This window comes from Amphibalanus amphitrite, unplaced genomic scaffold (genome assembly GCF_019059575.1).
Source record: "Amphibalanus amphitrite isolate SeventyFive unplaced genomic scaffold, NRLGWU_Aamphi_draft 001788F_arrow, whole genome shotgun sequence".
Lineage (NCBI taxonomy): Eukaryota > Metazoa > Arthropoda > Thecostraca > Balanomorpha > Balanidae > Amphibalanus > Amphibalanus amphitrite.
The window spans coordinates 30,259-51,407 of NW_024883281.1; the positions used below are offsets into that span (position 1 = coordinate 30,259).

Genomic DNA, 21,149 nt, shown 5'->3' on the forward strand with positions numbered 1-21,149 from the left:
AGGCAGCGGTAACAAATCACACATCAGTCACAAGTCACATTACACGTCATGTGAGTGCCGTCCCCCGTCGAGTGCCCACCTTTTTGGATGGTGCCGGCTCGGCGGTCTCCGGCTGCACGAATCCCGGCTGGTAGACACAGCTCGGACTGTCCTCCTCCATCGCTGACGTCTGGAGACAAACACATAGACACAGACGGGTCAGCGGGGTCGAGCGGGTCAGGAAGTTGGATTTCTGGGGGTCAGGATAGGTAAACAACACAGATTGTAAGACCGATGTCAAGCCGATGACAACAATGCGGGGCTACATTACATCAATATCACGAATTATCACAGCATGTGTGATATTTACCGACGCAGGAGATTCTGAACATATTGATCATAAGTAAAATAATGACAAAGAGCCTTTGACGCACACAAACGAAAGCCCATCCCACCATGCAAGGTTAACCTCAAAATCCGTCGAGCTGCAGCTGCAGTCCGTACACCCGCAGACGTCCCTCTTCTACGGGTGTGACGGAACGGGACTGGCACGGAGACCTTCCGCTCCCCGTTCTATCTTCCCCCCTGGCTGTAACAGCAGGGAGTCAACGTACCAGTACGTGCGTGCTGATGAGCTGGTCGTACTCGACGTTCTGGATGCCGTGCTTGAGCAGCACCTTGTTCACCGTGGGCATGAAGAGGGCGTAGCGGCGACGTAGCTGCTGTACCAGCGCGCACAGAGTGTCCATGGCCGGCGAGCGGAGCGAGGGACACGTGTCCAGACACCGGATCTAGAGAGGGAGGGGATTGGGTCAGTATCCACACCCCGTGTCCATGGCCGGCGAGCGGAGCGAGGGACACGTGTCCTGACAGCGGATCCAATAGAGAGCGAGGGGGAGAAGTGTCAGTCAGTGCAGTCACGTGCAGACAGCGGATTTGACCGACATAATCGCCAGAATCGCCAGTTCAGCCCATGAATCACTACCCACAAGCAGACGGTCCACTACCCACTACCCACCAGCGGACGGTCCACTACCCACTACCCACCAGCGGGTGCATGATGCGCCCGACGTATTCGGTGAGGTCGAGCTTGGTGGCCAGGTCGGCGACGGTGACGAGCGCCTCCTGGCAGACGGGCAGCGGCGCGTCCTTGGGGTCGAACAGGCGCACCATGGGCGGCAGTACCAGGTGCAGGTGGTCGTCCAGGTTGCGGCCCACCTTCCGCAGCGCCGACAGCAGCTGCAGCAGCGACGGCGGTCACAGTTCGTCATTCAGGGCTGCTGGGACTGCGGCGGGGGCACTCCTGGCCATCTGTTCATGGGTGACGGACTAGGAGGAAAAATCGCGGCAGGGAACACTGGGCCGCTCGGTGGAGGTTGGGTGAGTTTGGAGAGTAAAGAAGGGACTGCAGCTCTACGTCGTGTAACATGGTCGGCTACGGATCGAGCTCGTGAGAAAAAAAGGGCGTCTAAGCCGCGGACTGGTCCAAACCAAATTGTAAAAAATATGCGTCATACATATTCAGAGTCCATCCCACTACATAGTGACGTCCCTTCTCCTCTCTGCCAGTGGCGCCCCTTCCCCTCTCTGCAGGCAATACACACCCTCCTCGCCCCCTACCTTGAGTGTGACGACGCGTCCTCGGCTTGTGTCGTGGTACAGCACCCGCAGCGTGTTGGGGATCAGCTGCGGCATATACGTCTTGAACTCAGATCCGAGCGCGGCGGCAATGTGCTCCACCAGGGCGATCAGGGTGGGCTGTAGCGGCGAGTCCAGCTGCCAAAACTCTCGGATCACCAGGAATATGTCGGGCAACGAGGGCCGGATGTGCTGGCGCACCACGTCGATCAGCGTGGCCAGCTGCTGGAAGAGGAACTCGCGGAAGGGCGCGTCGGCCGTGCGGATCACCAGCAGGAGGCAGGGCATCACCTGTGACAGGTACGAGACGCACTTGGTGCCCAGCGACTGCACGATGAACGAGATCGCCTGTAACAGACGCGCGGAGCGGCAGGCGGTCAGACGGAGCGGTGGGAGGCGGCGGCCGGCTCTCGGCCAAACGGGAGAGTGACGCTGCCATATTATGGGCTATATGAAGGGGATGGTCACAAACATACCAACTGCCTGTCATGGGTCGAATTCCGTCGAATTCCGGTACCACGTCTTATACCCACAGTAGAAGTGAGTGTGGGCGCATGAATCTGAATTAAAAGGCCATACCTGGACCACCGTCGGGGTATGGTGTGTGTTGGTGTCGGTATGGTATGGTGTGGGTCATAGACCTTTACATACCAAGTATTGGTATGTAGAGGTCTATGTGTGGGTGTATAATTGTCATACCTGGACCACCATGGTGTGGTACTGGGAGAGCGCCGGGTCGGGGTATGTGTGGGTGGGTGTGTATGGTGTTAGTATCCGTACCTGGACCACCATGGTGTGGTACTGGGAGAGCGCCGGGTCGGGGTATGGTGTGGGTACTGTGTGTGTATGGTGTTAGTATCCGTACCTGGACCACCATGGTGTGATACTGGGAGAGCGCCGGGTCGGGGTATGGTGTGGGTGTGTGTGTGTATGGTGTTAGTATCCGTACCTGGACCACCATGGTGTGATACTGGGAGAGCGCCGGGTCGCGAATGATCCTCATGAGCGTTCCGAAGGCCACGGCCGGGTAGAACTCGTCCATCGAGTGCTGCGACATGTTCACCAGCCGCACGCTGCTGTTGGCGTCCGCTGCGAACACGGAGGGCTCAGTTGGACAGACAGACACCAGGCGGTCTAAATGACAACAGCCCGAGGATGGTAGAACAGAGACTGCCACAAAACATACGCCAACTAGTGGGCTCCAAGGTTGACGCAGTTACCACCGCTCTACCCCTACCCAACATGTTGGTAGTGTCCTCCTCTCACCCAGTGTATCGGTGGTGTCCCGTGTCAGTTCTGTCAGATGGTGTCAGTGTCGGTAACCCCCCTCTCTCACCCAGTGTATCGGTGGTGTCCCGTGTCATCTGTCAGATGGTGTAAGTGTCGGTAGTGTCCCTCTCCCTCTCCCCCTCTCTCTCTCTCTCTCTCTCTCTCTCTCTCTCTCTCTCTCTCTCTCTCTCTCTCTCTCTCTCTCTCTCTCTCTCTCTCTCTCTCTCTCTCTCTCTCTCTCTCTCTCTCTCTCTCTGTCTCTGTCTCTGTCTCTGTCTCTCTCTCTCTCTCTCTCTGTCTCTCTCTCTCTCTGTCTCTGTCTCTCTCTGTCTCTGTCTCTGTCTCTCTCTCTCTGTCTCTCTCGTCTCTGTCTCTGTCTCTGTCTCTCTCTGTCTCTGTCTCTGTCTCTCTCTGTCTCTGTCTCTCTGTCTCTCTCTCTGTCTCTGTCTCTCTGTCTCTCTGTCTCTCTGTCTCTCTGTCTCTCTGTCTCTCTGTCTCTCTGTCTCTCTGTCTCTCTGTCTCTCTGTCTCTCTGTCTCTCTGTCTCTCTGTCTCTCTGTCTCTCTGTCTCTCTCTCTCTCTCTCTCTCTCTCTCTCTCTCTCTCTCTCTCTCTCTCTCTCTCTCTCTCTCTCTCTCTCTCTCTCTCTCTCTCTCTCTCTCTCTCTCTCTCTCTCTCTCTCTCTCTCTCTCTCTCTCTCTCTCTCTCTCTCTCTCTCTTACCCAGTGTATCGGTGGTGTCCGGGTCGGGGATCACCAGACACTCCTCGTTCGACTCCTGGTTGAGTGTCCTCTTTCGGTAGGGGTCTAGAGCGCCCAGCAGACCCAGCACACGAATCGTCTCACGACTGGAACACGGACCGAGCGACCGTCAGACACATGACGGAAGGCGACGGAGAGCCAGCAGCACAATAGGAGGGACAATAGCGGCGTGAAAATAGCAAAGGGGTCTCGACATGCTGTAAACGGTACAGCTGTAGCATCAGGATTTGACGTAACTCGTAGGTTAAGCGTCACAAGTCAACTGAAACCGCACTAAAGAATGCGAATCACAGCAATTCAGAACTCCAGTAACTACGCCTCCTGTTCCTAATTTCCTCCTACTTTTGCTGTTTCTACTTTATAACATCATTTTACGATTATTCGCAGCTAAATGACCACGTCTCCCCCTCCACGGCCTGACCGTTCCGGTCCGCCACTGACCGTATGGTGGGCTGCTGCTCGGTCTTGAGGAAGCCGATGAGTACGTCGAGCAGCTGCGGGTACTGCTGGTAGGCGCTGCTGGTCGGCCCGCTGGGGTCCGCGCGCGCCTGTACCAGGTTGGCCAGCGTGTACAGCACCGCCTCCCGCTTGGCCAGCGAGCTGTTGTCGGCCAGGATTGCCAACAGCAGCGGGAACAGCTCGTTCACCCAGTGGCCCATCTCCGGACCGCTCACCTGATGGGGAGGAGGGCAGGGGCGGGCCGAGGGTCAGCGAGGGAGGGGCGGTGGGGTGCGGGCGGTCTGACGAGACGCAACAGATGGCAGGCCGCGACGGCCACACATCCCTCCTCCCCCCCCCCAAAAAAAATGTCAGACGAGAAATGTCTAGAGCAGCATGTCAACCTACTAAAACTTTTATCCCGGGCTATATCTACGCACTTTCTTCCGGCCTCACGTGCCCCAGAGCTCTCTACTCGTGCCTCTCTCCTAGTCATACTCACGTGCGCCAGATCTCCGACGGCGTACAGGATGCTGCTGACCACGGCCGCGTTCGGCTCGTTCTCCCTCAGGCGCTGACACAGCACCTTCATGATGGGCCGCAGGTAGGGGCGCGTCAGCCGCGGCGACGACGAGACCAGGTGGCCGAGCAGGCGCGCCGACTGCTCACGGTTCCTGGCCAGACCGCTGTGCTCCAGCTCCGTCAGAATCTGGATCAGCGTCTTGCGCAGGCTGGGCATCACGTAGGCTGGGTTCATGGCGCTCAGCCGGCCGATGATGCAGAGCACCATCTCGCGGATCTCAAACACCTGGTCGTTGAGCGAGACGAACAGGGCGTTGAGGCTCTCGGCCTGCGCCAGGTGGTTGTCGAAGCGCTCCTCCAGCGACCAGAAGACGGTCAGACGGATGTCGGGGTCGGTGTCGGTGATGCCGGCCGCCAGCAGCTTGCTGATGACGTCGCTGACCGATTTCTGCAGCGTCGAGCTGCGCCCAGTGACGCCGAGCAGCGAGGGCGTCAGCAGGTGCGAGGTGGTGCGGACGGCCTCCAGACGCACCTGGGCGTCCTCTGAGGTCAGGTAGTTGTCGGCGCAGTACTGGATGAACAGCATCAGCGAACGGTCTGCCGGAACAAAAGGCCGTCAGACTCGCTGAATGTTCACGAGAAATACCACCACATAGTCTGCGAAAGTCTGCAGCGTTTAATCACTTAGCGCCAAGGAAGCCGGGAAGCAAGAATCACGAAAGCAAGCCGGTCCCGTAGCTCAGTCGGTTGCCGGTCTCGTAACTCAGTCGGTAGAGCGTTGGACTCCGCGTGGTGAGAGCACGCGTTCCCGGTTACAACAGTCCGGGTTCGAAGCGCGACGGGCGCTTGACGTTTATGGGCCTCCTGACTGGTATGGTTGCGGTCGGTGGCAGGCCGCAGCCAGGCGAAGTCAGTGAGGGGACCGGCCGTGCGCGGCGATGTGCGCACGTTAAACTTTGGACTCTACATTCTGCCATAGAACCGGAATTGCGCGATCGGAGGGTAGAGGGCAGGGTCACCGCAATAAGCTTCGCTTAGCGGGGGCTCTGTCCTTGCAAATCCTTCCAATCAAAATGTTCGGACTAAAAAAAATATCAGATTGCAAAGATTGTCAAAAGGCTTCATGTCATCTCCACATCCACCCAGCTGCTAGCTCCCCGCGGATCCCCTCCAACCACTCTTTATCGACTCCGGCCCCCACTCACTGAGGCCCCCACTAAGACCCCACGCACTGTCGTACCCATAGTGTCATTACGGGCCGGCTCTACTTACTGTCGTACTCGTAGTGTGAGAGCGTCCTCACGGGCCGACCCGCAGGCCCCACTAACTGTCGTACTCGCAATACCCCCACGGGCCGATCACCAGGTTACTCACTGTCGTACTCGTAGTGTGACAGCGTCCTCATGGCCAGCACGGTGTTGATGACGGTCAGCCGGTCGGTGGCGGGTCGCGCCAGGGGCCCGGCCGGCGGCGGCCGGTGGCGCAGCACGAGCGGACGCACCCCCAGCCGCGCCGACAGCACCGTCATCAGACCCTCGCCGGCCTTCTGGCGCAGCTCCGGGATCTGCGTGGCCACCTCCTGTTCAGGGGGGGGGGGGGGGGGCAGAGCGGTGGTGGGGTGGTCGGTATAGTAGCGAACAAGAGCGGCGGTGAGATGGCCGGTACAGTAGCGAACACGAGCGGCGGTGAGATGGCCGGTACAGTAGCGAACAGAGTTCTTGAGAAAGAAGGGCGTGGTATTAGTCGAATGAAAAAAAATGACACCTAACTTGAAACGTATTGTTAAAGCTTTTCACAAAATGCGCGATCGCTAAGCATGATATCTGAAAGAAATGTCAATGACGCGGCGCGCACATGCGCCTATCATCCAGCGCAGGCCCCCTAGTACCCTATAGTCTCGTGTCCTGCGCAGGGTCTCAGCCCCCCGGCCGACACTGGCCGTGCCACCCCACCACTCACCTGAAGCGCGTGTGTCAGCGCCGGCGTGAGCGACGAGGCCAGCATGTGTCCTAGCAGCTCGTCCATGTCAGCCCGGAGCTCTGCTCGTCCGGCGCGCGCCAGCAGCCAGATACAGACGTACACCGCCTGATCCGTCTGTACCGGCGCGCCGCGCTTCTTCAGAGAACCGTCCTGGGGACGGAGCGGGAGGGGGGGGGGGCAAATAGTGTGGAGAGAATGGAAGGCCGTAGTGTGTTCATATCTTGGACGTGACTTAACAACGGAACCATTATCCCTCTGTTCACCGTCTATGTACAGAAGTTTATGATCGAACAGCTTACAATGATCTTGGCATGGAGTAGGTTAGGGGAGGTTAGGGGCTAGAAGAGGGATGCTGTTTGTTTGTTTGTTTGTTTATTAGGGTTTACGGGCGCGTCGACAGCGAAGAAGAGGGATGCTGACAATTCCGAAAACAGTCGATAACGCATCAAGAGTTACTTGTTCCCATTTCAACTGCTCAGTTGCTAAGATCACCTCAGTAATCACAAGCAATTCATTCATAACGCTGCCATGGTAAAGTTAGCTCAGTTACTAGTTTGACAAAGTACGTAAAAAAAGATAGAATAAAATCACAGGAGGAAGACACCAGCAATGGGACACACGAGAATTCCACGCTAGTCTCGGCAGCCCACCTTGGGCATGATGTGCGTCTTGATGGGCTCCAGCACGCTGCCCACGTATTTGGTGATGTGCTGTCGGACAGCGGCGGCCAGGAAGCCCAGACACAGGAAGGCCGACGACTTGGCGGCGTCCTTTCGCTGCAGCCACCACTGGATGTACAGCACCGCCTTGGACATGTACCTGGCGATGCGGCAGCCGCGGGGGTCAGCGGGACAGAGAGCTAGGGCAGGGGAGGGAGCAGCTCAGCAACAGGGAGAAAAAAGTGAACGGCGAATGGAGGCCCACCGCCAAGTCAGTGAGGAGACCAGCCTTGTGGATGACTCCACTTAAGGTCATTTTACGGCTCTGCCCGCCACTCACCGTCCACGGCCCCGCCGGTACAAACTCACTTGCTGCAGAACCGGTCGGCCTGTCGAGGGCGGCCCACCACTCACCATTACCAGCCCTACCACTAGTACTCACTTGCTGCAGAACCGGTCCCTGTCGAGGGCGGCCTCTGCTATAGACCCTAGCCCCGCCGGTACAAACTCACTTGCTGCATAACCGGTCGGCCTGTCGAGGGCGGCCCACCACTCACCGTTACCAGCCCTACCACAAGTACTCACTTGCTGCAGAACCGGTCGGCCTGTCGAGGGCGGCCCACCACTCACCATTACCAGCTCTACAATAAACACTCACTTGCTGCAGAACCGGTCCCTGTCACACTCTGTTCCCCACCTACCATCTCAGTCCCACAATAAACTTACTTGCTGCAGAACCGGTCGGCCTGTCGAGGGCGGACCGCCACCCACCGTTCCCAGGCCCCAGCCCAACAATAAACTCACTTGCTGCAGAACCGGTCCCTGTCGAGAGCAGCCAGCCGCGGCAGCATGGACAGGATCACCTGCTGCACGTACGGACTCTTGTTGTACATGTTAGACGTCACCTGTGACGGAGGAGCGGCATCACAAACACGAACCACGCAACACCGTCCAACCACACAGGGGCCGATTGCCACCCAAACGAGTTCACCAAAAAAATAAACGACGACACATCGCAACTTTTAGAGACGGTGATCAAACCGCTCAGTAAATATTGTCAACGCTCGTAACAGACAAAGAAAAACACACAGACACTTATGACAGCAGCCTGATGACGCCTAGCCACTCCAGAACTGTGACTGAGCTCCGTCCGCCCCGGCCGGCCGACTCACGTGGTGGCAGATGGCCGCGTATTTGCTGGTGAGCAGCGCGCGGCACGTGAGACTGGCGTAGAGCGGCTGGCCGCCGCCGCCGGCCGGCGCGCCGCTCAGCAGGTAGCTCGGACTGAAGCTCGGCTTCTGCGTCAGTCGCATCAGCATGGCCTTGTAGCGTCGCTGCCGCGGCGCCTGCTGCTGCGGGGCCGGGGACGGGGCCTGCTGCATCGGCTGTAGGTGCTGGTGGTGGTGCGCCGGCTGCCGGCAGGGGCAACGGGGGATAGTCATTTTTACAGGTAACAAGACAAAGAGACAGACACCGGGAAATAACCACGACCAGTCCTAACTAACCAGCATTAATGCTCCCTCTCCCCTCTCACCCGTGCGGCTCCATCTGTGTGCTGCAGCGCCACGGCCTCGAGCTGCTGCTGCTCAGTCTCCCAGTCCACGTTGGAGCAGCGCAGCAGCTCGTTGAGCACCAGCAGCGAGCCGTGGATGCGGTCCTCGCGCGTCAGGCCGCGCAGCGACTCGTCCGTGAAGCCCAGCTCGAGCTCGTCGTAACACTGCTGGTACCTGCCGGCGGAGCGGCGGGTGTCAGCCAGACAGTGGGCGCCGACCAGCAGCATCCTCCAGTGCAGGACTCACACTCCGCTCACTCGTTCGTCGCCCCAAAAGGTGTTTTACTGGTATGTTAAATATAACTTGAGACATGACATTAGTGGCGGTACCATGGCGTATTGTATCCAGGAAGGTACACGCGCAGCGGTTCTCATTTACCCTGCACTCACCATTGCGGCTTTTGCGACTCCTTGCCCTCGCGCTGTGCGGTGACCTGCAGCGCGGCACGGATGGCACCGACGGCGCCCTCGCGGATACTCGGCTTGGGATCGCGCACCGCGCAGAATATGATGTCGAAGAACGGCCCCACCTGCTGGAAGAAGTAGGTGGGGACCGAGGCAGCCAGCTCCCGCAGCAGAATCACCTGTCGGCAGACGGGGACGTCAGAGGGAGGTCACATCGTGGTCAGCTTAGGGGTGGTCAGCGAGAGGGGTCTCGAGAAACGATGATGATGTTTGACAACAACATTTGATTTGTCGTTTATCGTTGCATCTAGGTAGTTATGCCAAAATAGGCAGTAACCACTTCTTGGCACCAAAACAACGACAGACGAGACATTTTCCTCCCCTCCAGTCACCTCCCTCCCTCTCCGTCATCCTCTCTCCCTCCCCCCCCCCCCCACACACACACACACTCACCGCTGACTGGCGCCGGTTCTCGTTTCTGTCCGCTCCCAGCCACTCGATGGCCCGTTTCACCTCGAACTCGACATACTCGGCCGAGTTGAGGCCGGAGCTGATGGCCAGCCGCGCCACCGCCTTGGCCGTCAGTTCGATGACACCCGTGTCGGCGCCCGGCAGCAGGTTGCGCAGCAGGTTCGCAGAGCGCGTGATGCGCGTCGTGCTGTTACCCACGTCCACGCTGATGAGACTCACTGCCCGCGCGCGCGTAGGGTGGGGAACGGGTCGGTCAGTTGGTCACTGGGGACAATCAGAACACCGCGCCTGCCGCTCAGTGGTCACAGAGGCTAGAGAGACGACGTCCCATACAGGTAACCGCAACAGGCAACACTTCGTAAATAGTTGAAACTACGAGTCTTCCTACAAGGCAGTTCAAATTATCAGCAACTCCCTAAAAACAGAAGACATGTCAGCCTTCCCCGCGACCACTCCGGCCGGGGCTGACGCAGCAGGGCGCCGGCGACCCACCGATGGCCAGGATGGCGCCCTTCTTGTCGTTGATGTCGGCGCTGGAGGCCAGGTTGAAGATCTGGTGGTTGAACTCGTCCATGAAGGCCTGCAGCTCGGCCGGCGGCACCTCCAGCAGCTCCGTGCTGACATAGCGGTACAGCTCCTGTGTGGGCAGGGAGGGGGGGGGGGGTCAGGGGGAGTCAGGGGAGTCAGGGGCACCTCCAGCAGCTCTGTGCTGACATGGCGGTACAGCTCCTGTGTGTGTGTGTGGGGGGGGGGGGGTCAGGGGACCAGGTCTTGGGTAGCTGCCTCTGGGGTCCAATATCGTTCATAAATAATGGTCAAATGACATACCTAGAGCTTCACAGTGACCTCAAAATCACATTCACTTGATGTATCATCAGGATTGGTGTCCATTGCCCTCATTCAAAAGCCAGCACAAAATCAGCCAGATTCGTTCAGCAACGATAAAGATACTATAAACTAAATTAAAAGAGGGGAAGCAAGAAAATATCTCCAGTCTAGCAGGTGGGGACGCGTCCCCTCCACCAATGCACGGGCCGAAACCCGGCTACTTACATGGACAGTCTTGGATTTCTCCTCGTCAGACTTGGAGCGAAGTCCATTGATGTATGACTGGACTATGGATATTGGCTTGGAAGCCATCTTGCGGTCAGTGAGTAGTCACAGACTTGGGCTGTATCATACCATGCCTTGAAGCTCCACTAATGTTACTGCATCATAAGTCAGCTATCTGAAATGAAACACAATTCATCTGACGTCTTCCTCAAACAAGGCGGCTGAACAGTACAAGTCAAAAAAGTCAAATCAAAACAGTACAAGTCAAAACTTCGGAGCCGGAGTCGGAGTCACCCAGCGTCGTGGCAACGAGCTAGAAGTCGGAGTTGGGGTCATCCAAGCTGCCTCGACTCCGACTCAGAGAATGTGCATTCGAATACCTATGTGCCATGGCTTTCCCATGACGTTGATAATTATTTAACCCGCGCCCTGCGGGGGGGGGGGGTTGAAACTCCCTTCCCCTATGGTTTTTCGAACACCTTATCGTACATCAATTCTACACATGTTGTTAAACTTTAAGACCAAGGTCATTCAAGGTCACTAGGTCACTTCACATAACCTCACCTCATAAAAAGTTAAAATGTCTGCCATAGCTACACCAACTGACCGATTGCTGTGAAACTTTCAGCGATTGATAAGAACAACAGTATGTACAAAATGTATACCTATCTCGGAATTTTGATATCGGTGACCTAAGGTCAGGTCAATTTCGCGACCTCCCAATTGTAGGTCCCAATCGATAAGGCTGGTACGGTATCGAGGCTGATTGGTTTGGTGCCTGGCTGCGCGGCCGCACGCAGTCGCTGCGGGGCGGTAGCGGTGTCCTTCCTGTGACCCACGGCGTGATCCAAGGCTCCATTATGGCCTGGCCCTGTTTTTGGTCTTTACCGATGACCTGACGCAGCACATGCCGCATAGAAAGATCACGTTGTATGCCGACGACGTCCAGTTTCTTGACTCTGAACTTCCTCGTAACATATCGGACATCAAAATTCGGATCGAGAGCAAATTAGCGGTAGCAAGTAACTGGTTTACACAAAATAGCGTCAAAATCCACACTGTCAAAACGGTTCTCCTTAAATCGAGACGCCTTGCCACGGTCTCACAATTCTGTCACTTTCGGCAATGCTCAAACCAAACCGTCCTTCAGCGTCAGGGACTCAGGATACTGGGGGTCAATGTCGATTCGTACCTCTCGTGGGAGCCACACGTATCGACCATTGTGCGACGGTGTTACTGTGCGCTCATAGGGCTCGCCAGGACGAGATGCCGTCTCCCATCTGAAACTAAGCGACTGCTTGTTGAGGCGCTGGTGTTCCCTCATGAGTGGTATTGCTGGTCTGTCTGGGGAGGCTGCACCGCAACACAAAAGCGTCGCGTTCAGAGGGTCATGAACTTTGCCGCACGTGTTGTCACTAATGCACGGTACCGCGATCGAGTGACGCCTCTGCTGAGTGAGCTGCGATGGCTGCGAGAGGACGACATGATCTGCGAGCGCGATGCAATGGTGGTCTGAAGCATCCTGTCAGCCGAGCATGTTGCAGAGGAGCTTCAAAGGAATGTCGTTCGCCGTTCCGATGTATCAAACCGCGTCACTCGGACATGCGCTGACGACCTGCTAGTTGCCGGAAGTTGGAACTGAGCTCAGTCGCCGCAAGTTGGAACTGAACTCAGTCACCGCTCCTTCCTGTTTTGGGCCATTTAGACATGGAAAAGCCGGCGAAGGTTGAAACTTCAAAGTCGAAAGGTGCCTATCAGGCAGCTTAGTCAGTAGTCACCACTTGGGGCCTTCAAATAAACACATGAAGGCCAGCTGCAGAATGTATGCAGCAGAATGAATGAGACCAGCAGAATGCAGAGTGACCACAGAATCGGTTTCCGGGGTCAGCATCATAGGGAACGAAGAATGCACCATGAATAATCAAATAACCACCAAGTATAAAGATCTGCCGTCGGGAGGAAAAAAGCTGTATCTGGGGCACTGTTTTTTCATGCGAGTTACGACTTTTTTCCTCCCGACGTCAGAGATAGACACAGCAGTAGACAGTATATGATGTGCAAGCCTTGGAGTGTTATCTTCACAGCATTCCTTTCATTTCTAACAGCGATGCCATCTTTTCAGATGTGCCAGATGGAATGTACAATAACTAATTAGCAAGTGAAGAATTATGGTAATGAGGAATCTTGCTCAATTACTGGTTAGCTTGGCCTATGGACATATGTAGAGTGACTTACTGAGTCACATTGATCACACTTGACCGAGCTTTCGCCTAGATGTCATTGACTAAGGATCCCATAAACCATGCACCATAGAAATACATGTGAGGCAGCATTACAAAGATATCACAGACAGAAGATATCATCTGAAACATTCATAGAATCCAAGTTTTGAGGTAATTTGGCAGGCCAAGATCAGGTTAAATGTCACAATTATATATATATATATATATATATATATATATATATATATATATATATATATATATATATATATATATATATATATATATATATATATATATATATATATATATATATATATATATATATATATATATATATATATATATATATATATATATATATATATATATATATATATATATATATATATATATTTATATATATATATATATATATATATATATATATATATATATATATATATATATATATTTATATATTTATATATATATATATCCTCATTAGCCTTTAGCTGTGTAAATGCATTATCAATGTTAGAAAACCCAATTCAAATGTCTAACTGACTAGGCATCGAAAATGATTGGTGAAATTATCCCGCATGACCAAGTCCAAAAGTGAAAGTCAGGTCACAAATGATCAAATTCAGAAACTGAATAAAAAAACAATTTGACAATCTTATTTATATAAATTGGGAACTGAACCATTAAGGTTCAAGACTAAGTCTTCAAACTCGCATTACAGATCACCATTACATGATCTTTCCCTCACACACAATGCACAGATGTCAGAACATGTTTTTCACTGTTAGATGCATTATGATTAGTTCCTGCTTGGAATGCCCTACCCATGGTGGCAGTATGTGCTCCTATTCCCTTTCTTAGTTCAGGGAGATCCTACACAACGTCTGTCATAGCTTGAACACAGGCATATAACACATTTGATTTCTCATTCTGCATGGTATGCTTGCATTTTCTCAAATAAGCTTGGTTTTATTGTAGGTTTAGGTGTATGGTGCACATGTTTTTCGCATCTAACTCAATCTAACTCCTTCATTTCTTGCATTCCAAATTTAAGAATGTTTTGACACTTAGGTAATCAAAAGAAGTAACAGTTTTTAAAAAATATATCACATATAATATTTAAATAAACATACTATATCTAAAATTATTAAAAACATATTCGGCAATATATTGAACCTTATTATGATGCTACGGTTTCTTATTATCATTTTATTTACAATGAGCCTCAAAAAAGCGCTTGCCATTATGAACTCAAACTTGAACTGCCATGAGTCTGTTGCACGAAAAGGCAAAAAAACGACTTATCAACTGATAATATCTGACACCACACTGCACAGTGCGCGCAATAACAACAACAATAATAATAATAATGATAATAATAATACAAATAAACAATAATAATGATAAAAATAATATCACCGCCGCGCCGCTCTCCTCCATCTCAAAACACACCGTATAAAAGAGGTAGTGTTCAAGCTTTGAAGTACTGAGCTGTTGTCATGACAACTGTGGAACATATAATGTTGGTTAAAGCGTCGGAAAGTGTTTGTGGAGCAGCTGCCTTCGCTTTTGAACACAGTCCTTTAGCGTCAGTTTGTGCAGCACGTCATATTTGAAACGTAATTTATGAGGACCCAAAACTTCTCAGTTGATTTCTTTCAACAGAAGTGTTTTGCAATGATTTGCAATGTTTTTTGGACTGAATTGCTAGCTCAATAAATCTTCTTTTGAGAAAAAGTATTTAAAACAAGACGACAAAGGACTATAACTAAAAACAGACGGCGGAGAAATGGTCTTTCGAAAACCCGCAGCTAAATGCATTGAACATTAAAGGGACCCTCCCACCTTCAAAAAAGTTGATGAATTGGCATGAAAGTGATGTCGCTCGGTTCAGAAAGAGCAAAAATGAATATCTACCAAATTTCATCGAAAAATATTCACCGGTTTTCAAGATATTAGACTTTTACTTTTGTTTACTTTTTGGGATCTCCGCTGTTCCTAGCGACTTTATTTGAAAGTGCGGCATTTGTTGCGCGCAAAGCAGCATATACCACCGCGTGCTGCCAAACGTTTTAGTAAAAGATTTAAAAATCGTTAGATCTCCGCTGACGTCACAAATTCTAAGGGGGCATACCAATGCATTAGCCCCTTAGAATCCGAAAACTGCAAGTTTGAAATTCCATATCTCCGAATTAAAACATTTTTCGATGTTGTGAATGCCCAAACCGGTATTTTCAGGGGACAACACTATTCGACCGCCACCCTTGCAGCCATTCTATAACTCAGGAACTACTGGACCGATCGGAACGAACGAAACACCATTCGAATCAGGGGGTACGATTTTATCAGCCGTTTCGAAGCTCGTGACCCCAGGTGACCTCGGTGACCTCAAGAGGTCAACTCGGCATTGACGCCTATTGCAGCCATTCTATAACTCAGGAACTACTGGGCCGATCGCGACGAAAACACCACCAGTCGAATCCGCGTATGCGATTTCATCAGCCGTTTCGAATATGGTGACCTCAGGTGACCTCGGTGACCTCAAAAGGTCAACTTAACGTTTTCGCCTATTGCAGCCATTCTATAAATCAGGAACTACTGGGCCGATCGTGACGAAAACACCACCAGTCGATTCAGCGTATGTGATTTCATCAGCCGTTTCGAAGCTCGTGACCCCAGGTGACCTCGGTGACCTCAAGAGGTCAACTCGGCATTGACGCCTATTGCAGCCATTCTATAACTCAGGAACTACTGGGCCGATCGCGACGAAAACACCACCAGTCGAATCCGCGTATGCGATTTCATCAGCCGTTTCGAATATGGTGACCTCAGGTGACCTCGGTGACCTCAAAAGGTCAACTTAACGTTTTCGCCTATTGCAGCCATTCTATAAATCAGGAACTACTGGGCCGATCGTGACGAAAACACCACCAGTCGATTCAGCGTATGCGATTTCATCAGCCGTTTCGAAGCTCGTGACCCCAGGTGACCTCGGTGACCTCAAGAGGTCAACTCGGCATTGACGCCTATTGCAGCCATTCTATAACTCAGGAACTACTGGGCCGATCGCGACGAAAACACCACCAGTCGAATCCGCGTATGCGATTTCATCCACCGTTTCGAATATGGTGACCTCAGGTGACCTCGGTGACCTCAAAAGGTCAACTTAACGTTTTCGCCTATTGCAGCCATTCTATAAATCAGGAACTACTGGGCCGATCGTGACGAAAACACCACCAGTCGATTCAGCGTATGCGATTTCATCAGCCGTTTCGAATATGGTGACCTCAGGTGACCTCGGTGACCTCAAGAGGTCAACTCGGCATTGACGCCTATTGCAGCCATTCTATAACTCAGGAACTACTGGGCCGATCGCGACGAAAACACCACCAGTCGAATCCGCGTATGCGATTTCATCAGCCGTTTCGAATATGGTGACCTCAGGTGACCTCAGTGACCTTAGGAGGTCACATGACCAATGTGGCCTATGGCAGCCATTCTATAACTCAGGAACTACTGGGCCGATCGTGACGAAAGCACCACCAGTCGATTCAGCGTATGCGATTTCATCAGCCGTTTCGAATATGGTGACCTCAGGTGACCTCGGTGACCTTGGGAGGTCACATGACCAATATGGCCTATTGCAGCCATTCAATAACTCAGGAACTACTGGGCCGATCGTGACGAAAACACCACCAGTCGAATCAGCGTATGCGATTTCATCAGCCGTTTCGAATATGGTGACCTCAGGTGACCTCGGTGACCTTGGGAGGTCACATGACCAATGTGGCCTAAGGCAGCCATTCTATAACTCAGGAACTACTGGGCCGATCGCGACGAAAACACCACCAGTCGATTAAGCGTATGCGATTTCATCAGCCGTTTCGAATATGGTGACCTCAGGTGACCTCAGTTCCTGAGTTATAGAATGGCTGCCATAGGCCACAACGGTCATGTGACCTCCCAAGGTCACCGATGTCACCTGAGGTCACCATATTCAAAACGGCTGATGAAATCGCATACGCTGAATCGACTGGTGGTGTTTTCGTCGCGATCGGCCCAGTAGTTCCTGAGTTATAGAATGGCTGTCATAGGCCACAACGGTCATGTGACCTCCCAAGGTCACCCAGGTCACCTGAGGTCACCATATTCGAAACGGCTGATGAAATCGCATACGCTGAATCGACTGGTGGTGTTTTCGTCACGATCGGCCCAGTAGTTCCTGAGTTATAGAATGGCTGCAATAGGCGAAAACGTTAAGTTCACCTTTTGAGGTCACCGAGGTCACCTGAGGTCACCATATTCAGAACGGCTGATGAAATCGCTTACGCTGATTCGATTGGTGGTGTTTTTGTCACGATCGGCCCAGTAGTTCCTGAGTTATAGAATGGCTGCCATAGGCCACAACGGTCATGTGACCTCCCAAGGTCACCGAGGTCACCTGAGGTCACCATATTCGAAACGGCTGATGAAATCGCATACGCTGAATCGACTGGTGTTGTTTTCATCACGATCGACCCAGTAGTTCCTGAGTTATAGAATGGCTGCAATAGGCGAAAACGTTAAGTTGACCTTTTGAGGTCACCGAGGTCACCTGAGGTCACCATATTCGAAACGGCTGATAAAATCGCATACGCTGATTCGACTGGTGGTGTTTTCTTCGCGATCGGCCCAGTAGTTACTGAGTTATAGAATGGCTGCAATAGGCGTCAATGCGAGTTGACCTCTTGAGGTCACCGAGGTCACCTGGGGTCACGAGCTTCGAAACGGCTGATAAAATCGTACCCCCTGATTCGAATGGTGTTTCGTTCGTTCCGATCGGTCCAGTAGTTCCTGAGTTATAGAATGGCTGCAAGGGTGGCGGTCGAATAGTGTTGTCCATTTTCAGGCCATGGCCACCAATTTGGCTATCTCAACTCAAAACTAATGTTAAGGTGGGAGGGTCCCAAACGAAGAAAACAATTATACATCACTAATCGACTGCTACATTTACAGCGATACTATAACTCAGGAACTACTTAGCTGATCGAGACGAAAACACACCAGTTGAGTCGCCGTGTTCCCACTGGCGGATCCAGCTCAGAGTTTTGGGAGGGGCAAGCCATACAAATTTATCGGTTCTTTCCATGCACCGTCCATAGGCGTAACTGTTAAAATTATGCCGTTTGGGAGGGGCAATTGCCCCATTTGCCCTCCCCTGGATCCGCCACTGCGTGTTCCAGTTGTATAAGCTTCTTCGAATATGGTAACCTCAGTGACCTTAAAAGGTCAATTTCGCAGCCATTCTAGGTAAGCCAAGATTCTTCTAAACTCAGGAAATACTGGGCCGCGGGAGACGAAAACGCCACCATGTCGATTTTCGGTGTGCTCTTTCATCAGCCCATAAGGAGACAGTGACCTCAGGTGACCTCAGTAACCTCAAAAGCCTCAAAAGGTCAACTTGACGATTTCACCTATGACAGCCACTTTATGCCTACCTAACTCAGGAACTACCCCAGCCGCCCAGCCACTAGCCAGCAATTGGGTTTGGCTCTGAAGACCATTTTGCCCCGGCAACTCCGTTTCCGACATGCCAGATTTGGGCCGATGTAAACGGAACGCCGTCGGAACAGGGGTTTGGGTCGATATGGCTCTATTCCGTCTAGTCAGTCTTTGCCGTAGTTGGATAACGACAACTCATACTTTACACTTTAGATACTTTACTTACTACTTTAGATACTTTACATACTTACATACTTACATACATACTTACTTTAGATACTTTACATACTTACAACAGATACTTTACACTTTGCCGTAGTGCTCCGGACCCCGGAGTTGGTATTGTTTCGGACCGCCAAACCCGGCTCAAGTCCGGTTGCCTGCCACGGCGTGCTATGCTAGGTCCGGTGGTCTCGTAACTGCTCTGGCTTACTGTGGCTTAACTCGCGTCATGATGGGACCATTTTGGCCCCCCCCCCCCTGTGGTTTTTCTTGAAAAGCGAAAAATGGCGGCGCACAGCGCCACCAAATTTTCACTACCTATAACCTATTATGCATTTCAGACCCTGTGGAACCCTCCTTTTCGGCTATTTCTCGTTGTATATGTGTTTGATCTTAACCAATTTTTTGGCATTGGTAGTTTGAGAGCCCTACCTAATTTTTATCAAAATGGTCTATTAATAAAAATTGAAAAATAAAGGCACTTGTCATTGACTGATAATGTTAACCTTCCAGGCGGTGGGGGGCATTTTTTTGCCCCCCCCTTAGTTTTTTCAATATATATCGAGAACCGCTGCGCCGATCGTCACCAAACTTGCAGTACCCTCCCGGAGGCAGCTAGCGCACATGGTGACCAAAAATGTTTCCAAAGGCTATGATAGGTTGGCCGCTAATGACGTCAGAGTGACGTCATTTTTGTCATTTTCGACCCAAAAAAAGGTTTCGCGGGAAGAGCTGTCAGGCCTACAGCTTTAGAGATACAGAAAAATGTTTCAGACATAAGAGGTGTGAATTGTGAAATCAAAAGGGCTACAAAACTGCTATTTCGGTTTTTCGAATTTTTGGAGTTTGACCCCCAAAAATCAATAAATAGATTTTTTGAATATAATAGCAAAAAATCCAAAAAGTTTTTTGAATTTCGAAAAAAAAAACGGAATATATGTGATAGTCCCTACCGCTTTATATCTACATAACAAATTTGAGATCGATACCTCTTTTTTGGCCAAGTTATAGCGAAAAAACTGTTCAAAATTGATTACGTCAAATTTTCAAACTCAATTTTAGCAATTCTAGACCTCGTAGCGCAAAACAAAGACCACCATTAGACTCCCCGTGACGAGCTGCATCGAATCGATACCCATTTTATGCAAAAATATCAACTTTGAAATTTGACCTTTTTTTACCTGACCTTGACCTGACCTCCACCAGAAAGTGACCTAAACCGTACCAGATGGTCTTATAACCAACACCATTGAGTTGGAAATGAAAAACTGGCCATAAAACATGCATCGCATAACCTTAGTAAAGTTGGGCTCATGTGGTGACCCTTGGTGACCTTTGGTGACCTGACCTGTGACCTGACCTGGTATGACCAGTGACCTCTAATAGCAACATATGTACTAGACAACTGACGCCTTATCGCTGATTTTCGACAAAATGCGTTTTACTCGGTGTTATAGCGCTTTCCCTAGAAGCCCCGTGAACGGTGAAACATTTTATCTTTGACCTGACCTGTGACGTCATCGGTGACCCCGAGGTCAATGAAATTTGGTTTCTTCAAAACAAATTTGACAGGGCTATCGAACGACGTTTGAATTTTCCGGATCCGTCCAGTAGTTTCGGAGATACGGGGGGGGAATGCCCCCCCCCCGCGCGGAAGGTGGCTGGTAGGCCCACCGCTTGCCGGGTTAAGGTCTTCCTTCAGAGCCCTGCTTAGAGGCTGGCATTTTTTTTTAGTTTTCTAAAAAAAATCAATTTTTTGAGTTTTTGGGGGTCAAAAACCCAAAATTTTGAAAATCCGAGATAGCAGTTTGGTAGCGCCGCTTTTTGTCTACTAGACCATATAAAGAACTTTGAAATTGCTTGGTAACTGTAGATTTGTTGAGCGTTTCAAGATTGCATGTTTTTTGCTCATTTTTGCTCGAACATGACCTCAGTTTGACCTCAACAACTCCTGACCTAAGGTGACCTAAGACTTGAAATTTGGTGTGAAGGTGTCAAATTGATGCCCGGGAAGGTACTGAAAATTTGGCGCAACGAGGCGAGGGTTAAGAAAGACGTCCAGCCAAAAGAGGCGCAATTTTTTCCCAATGACTTATAGGTACCAAATGGCCAGAGGTCGCAAAATTGTTGTTGACCTGACCTTAGGTAGGTCACGTCACCGATGTCAAAATTCCGATTAATTTTGTACCCACTATTGCTCTTATCAATCGCTGACGCCTGACATCGAAAATTTTTATGAAATTAAGTATGTCACTTGACCTGACCTGACCTGGTGACTTGACCTTAGGTGACATTGGTCTGAAATTTTCACAACCTATGCCGAAAAGATGCATAATAAAGTGTGGCTACCGTTTTTTGACATATGAGCGAAAAATCTGAGAGGTTGTTCAAACACCCCCTTCCTCCAGCAGCGCGAGGGCTAAACGCTTGTATGTACATACTTACAACACCAATTGGTACGGGCGAGGGATAAGTTCCCATTATGCCTGATGTTGC

General features: G+C 51.3%; 1 protein-coding gene across 4 annotated transcripts in view; it reads right to left on the bottom strand.

Moving 5' to 3' along the window:
* LOC122375169 (serine/threonine-protein kinase mTOR-like) overlaps positions 1–10,922 on the bottom strand; it is a 29,090-nt gene extending 18,168 nt beyond the window's left edge. For 2 of the 4 annotated variants that reach the window (XM_043354405.1, XM_043354407.1), the window contains exons 1-18: positions 10,726–10,922; positions 10,165–10,309; positions 9,655–9,890; positions 9,187–9,380; positions 8,779–8,971; positions 8,417–8,656; positions 8,049–8,149; positions 7,236–7,404; positions 6,565–6,735; positions 5,980–6,184; positions 4,586–5,202; positions 4,087–4,319; positions 3,607–3,731; positions 2,567–2,706; positions 1,600–1,965; positions 1,027–1,218; positions 594–770; positions 80–169 (exon numbers count right to left, since the gene is read on the bottom strand). In XM_043354405.1, coding sequence (XP_043210340.1) covers positions 80–169; positions 594–770; positions 1,027–1,218; positions 1,600–1,965; positions 2,567–2,706; positions 3,607–3,731; positions 4,087–4,319; positions 4,586–5,202; positions 5,980–6,184; positions 6,565–6,735; positions 7,236–7,404; positions 8,049–8,149; positions 8,417–8,656; positions 8,779–8,971; positions 9,187–9,380; positions 9,655–9,890; positions 10,165–10,309; positions 10,726–10,812 — 3,681 coding nt within the window. In that variant the 5' untranslated portion in view covers positions 10,813–10,922. Of the gene's footprint in view, positions 1–79; positions 170–593; positions 771–1,026; positions 1,219–1,599; positions 1,966–2,566; positions 2,707–3,606; positions 3,732–4,086; positions 4,320–4,585; positions 5,203–5,979; positions 6,185–6,564; positions 6,736–7,235; positions 7,405–7,686; positions 7,714–7,970; positions 7,982–8,048; positions 8,150–8,416; positions 8,657–8,778; positions 8,972–9,186; positions 9,381–9,654; positions 9,891–10,164; positions 10,310–10,725 lie in introns of those variants that run through there. The other 2 variants (XM_043354409.1, XM_043354408.1) reach the window with 2 other exon arrangements.
* Positions 10,923–21,149: the final 10,227 nt, after the last annotated feature.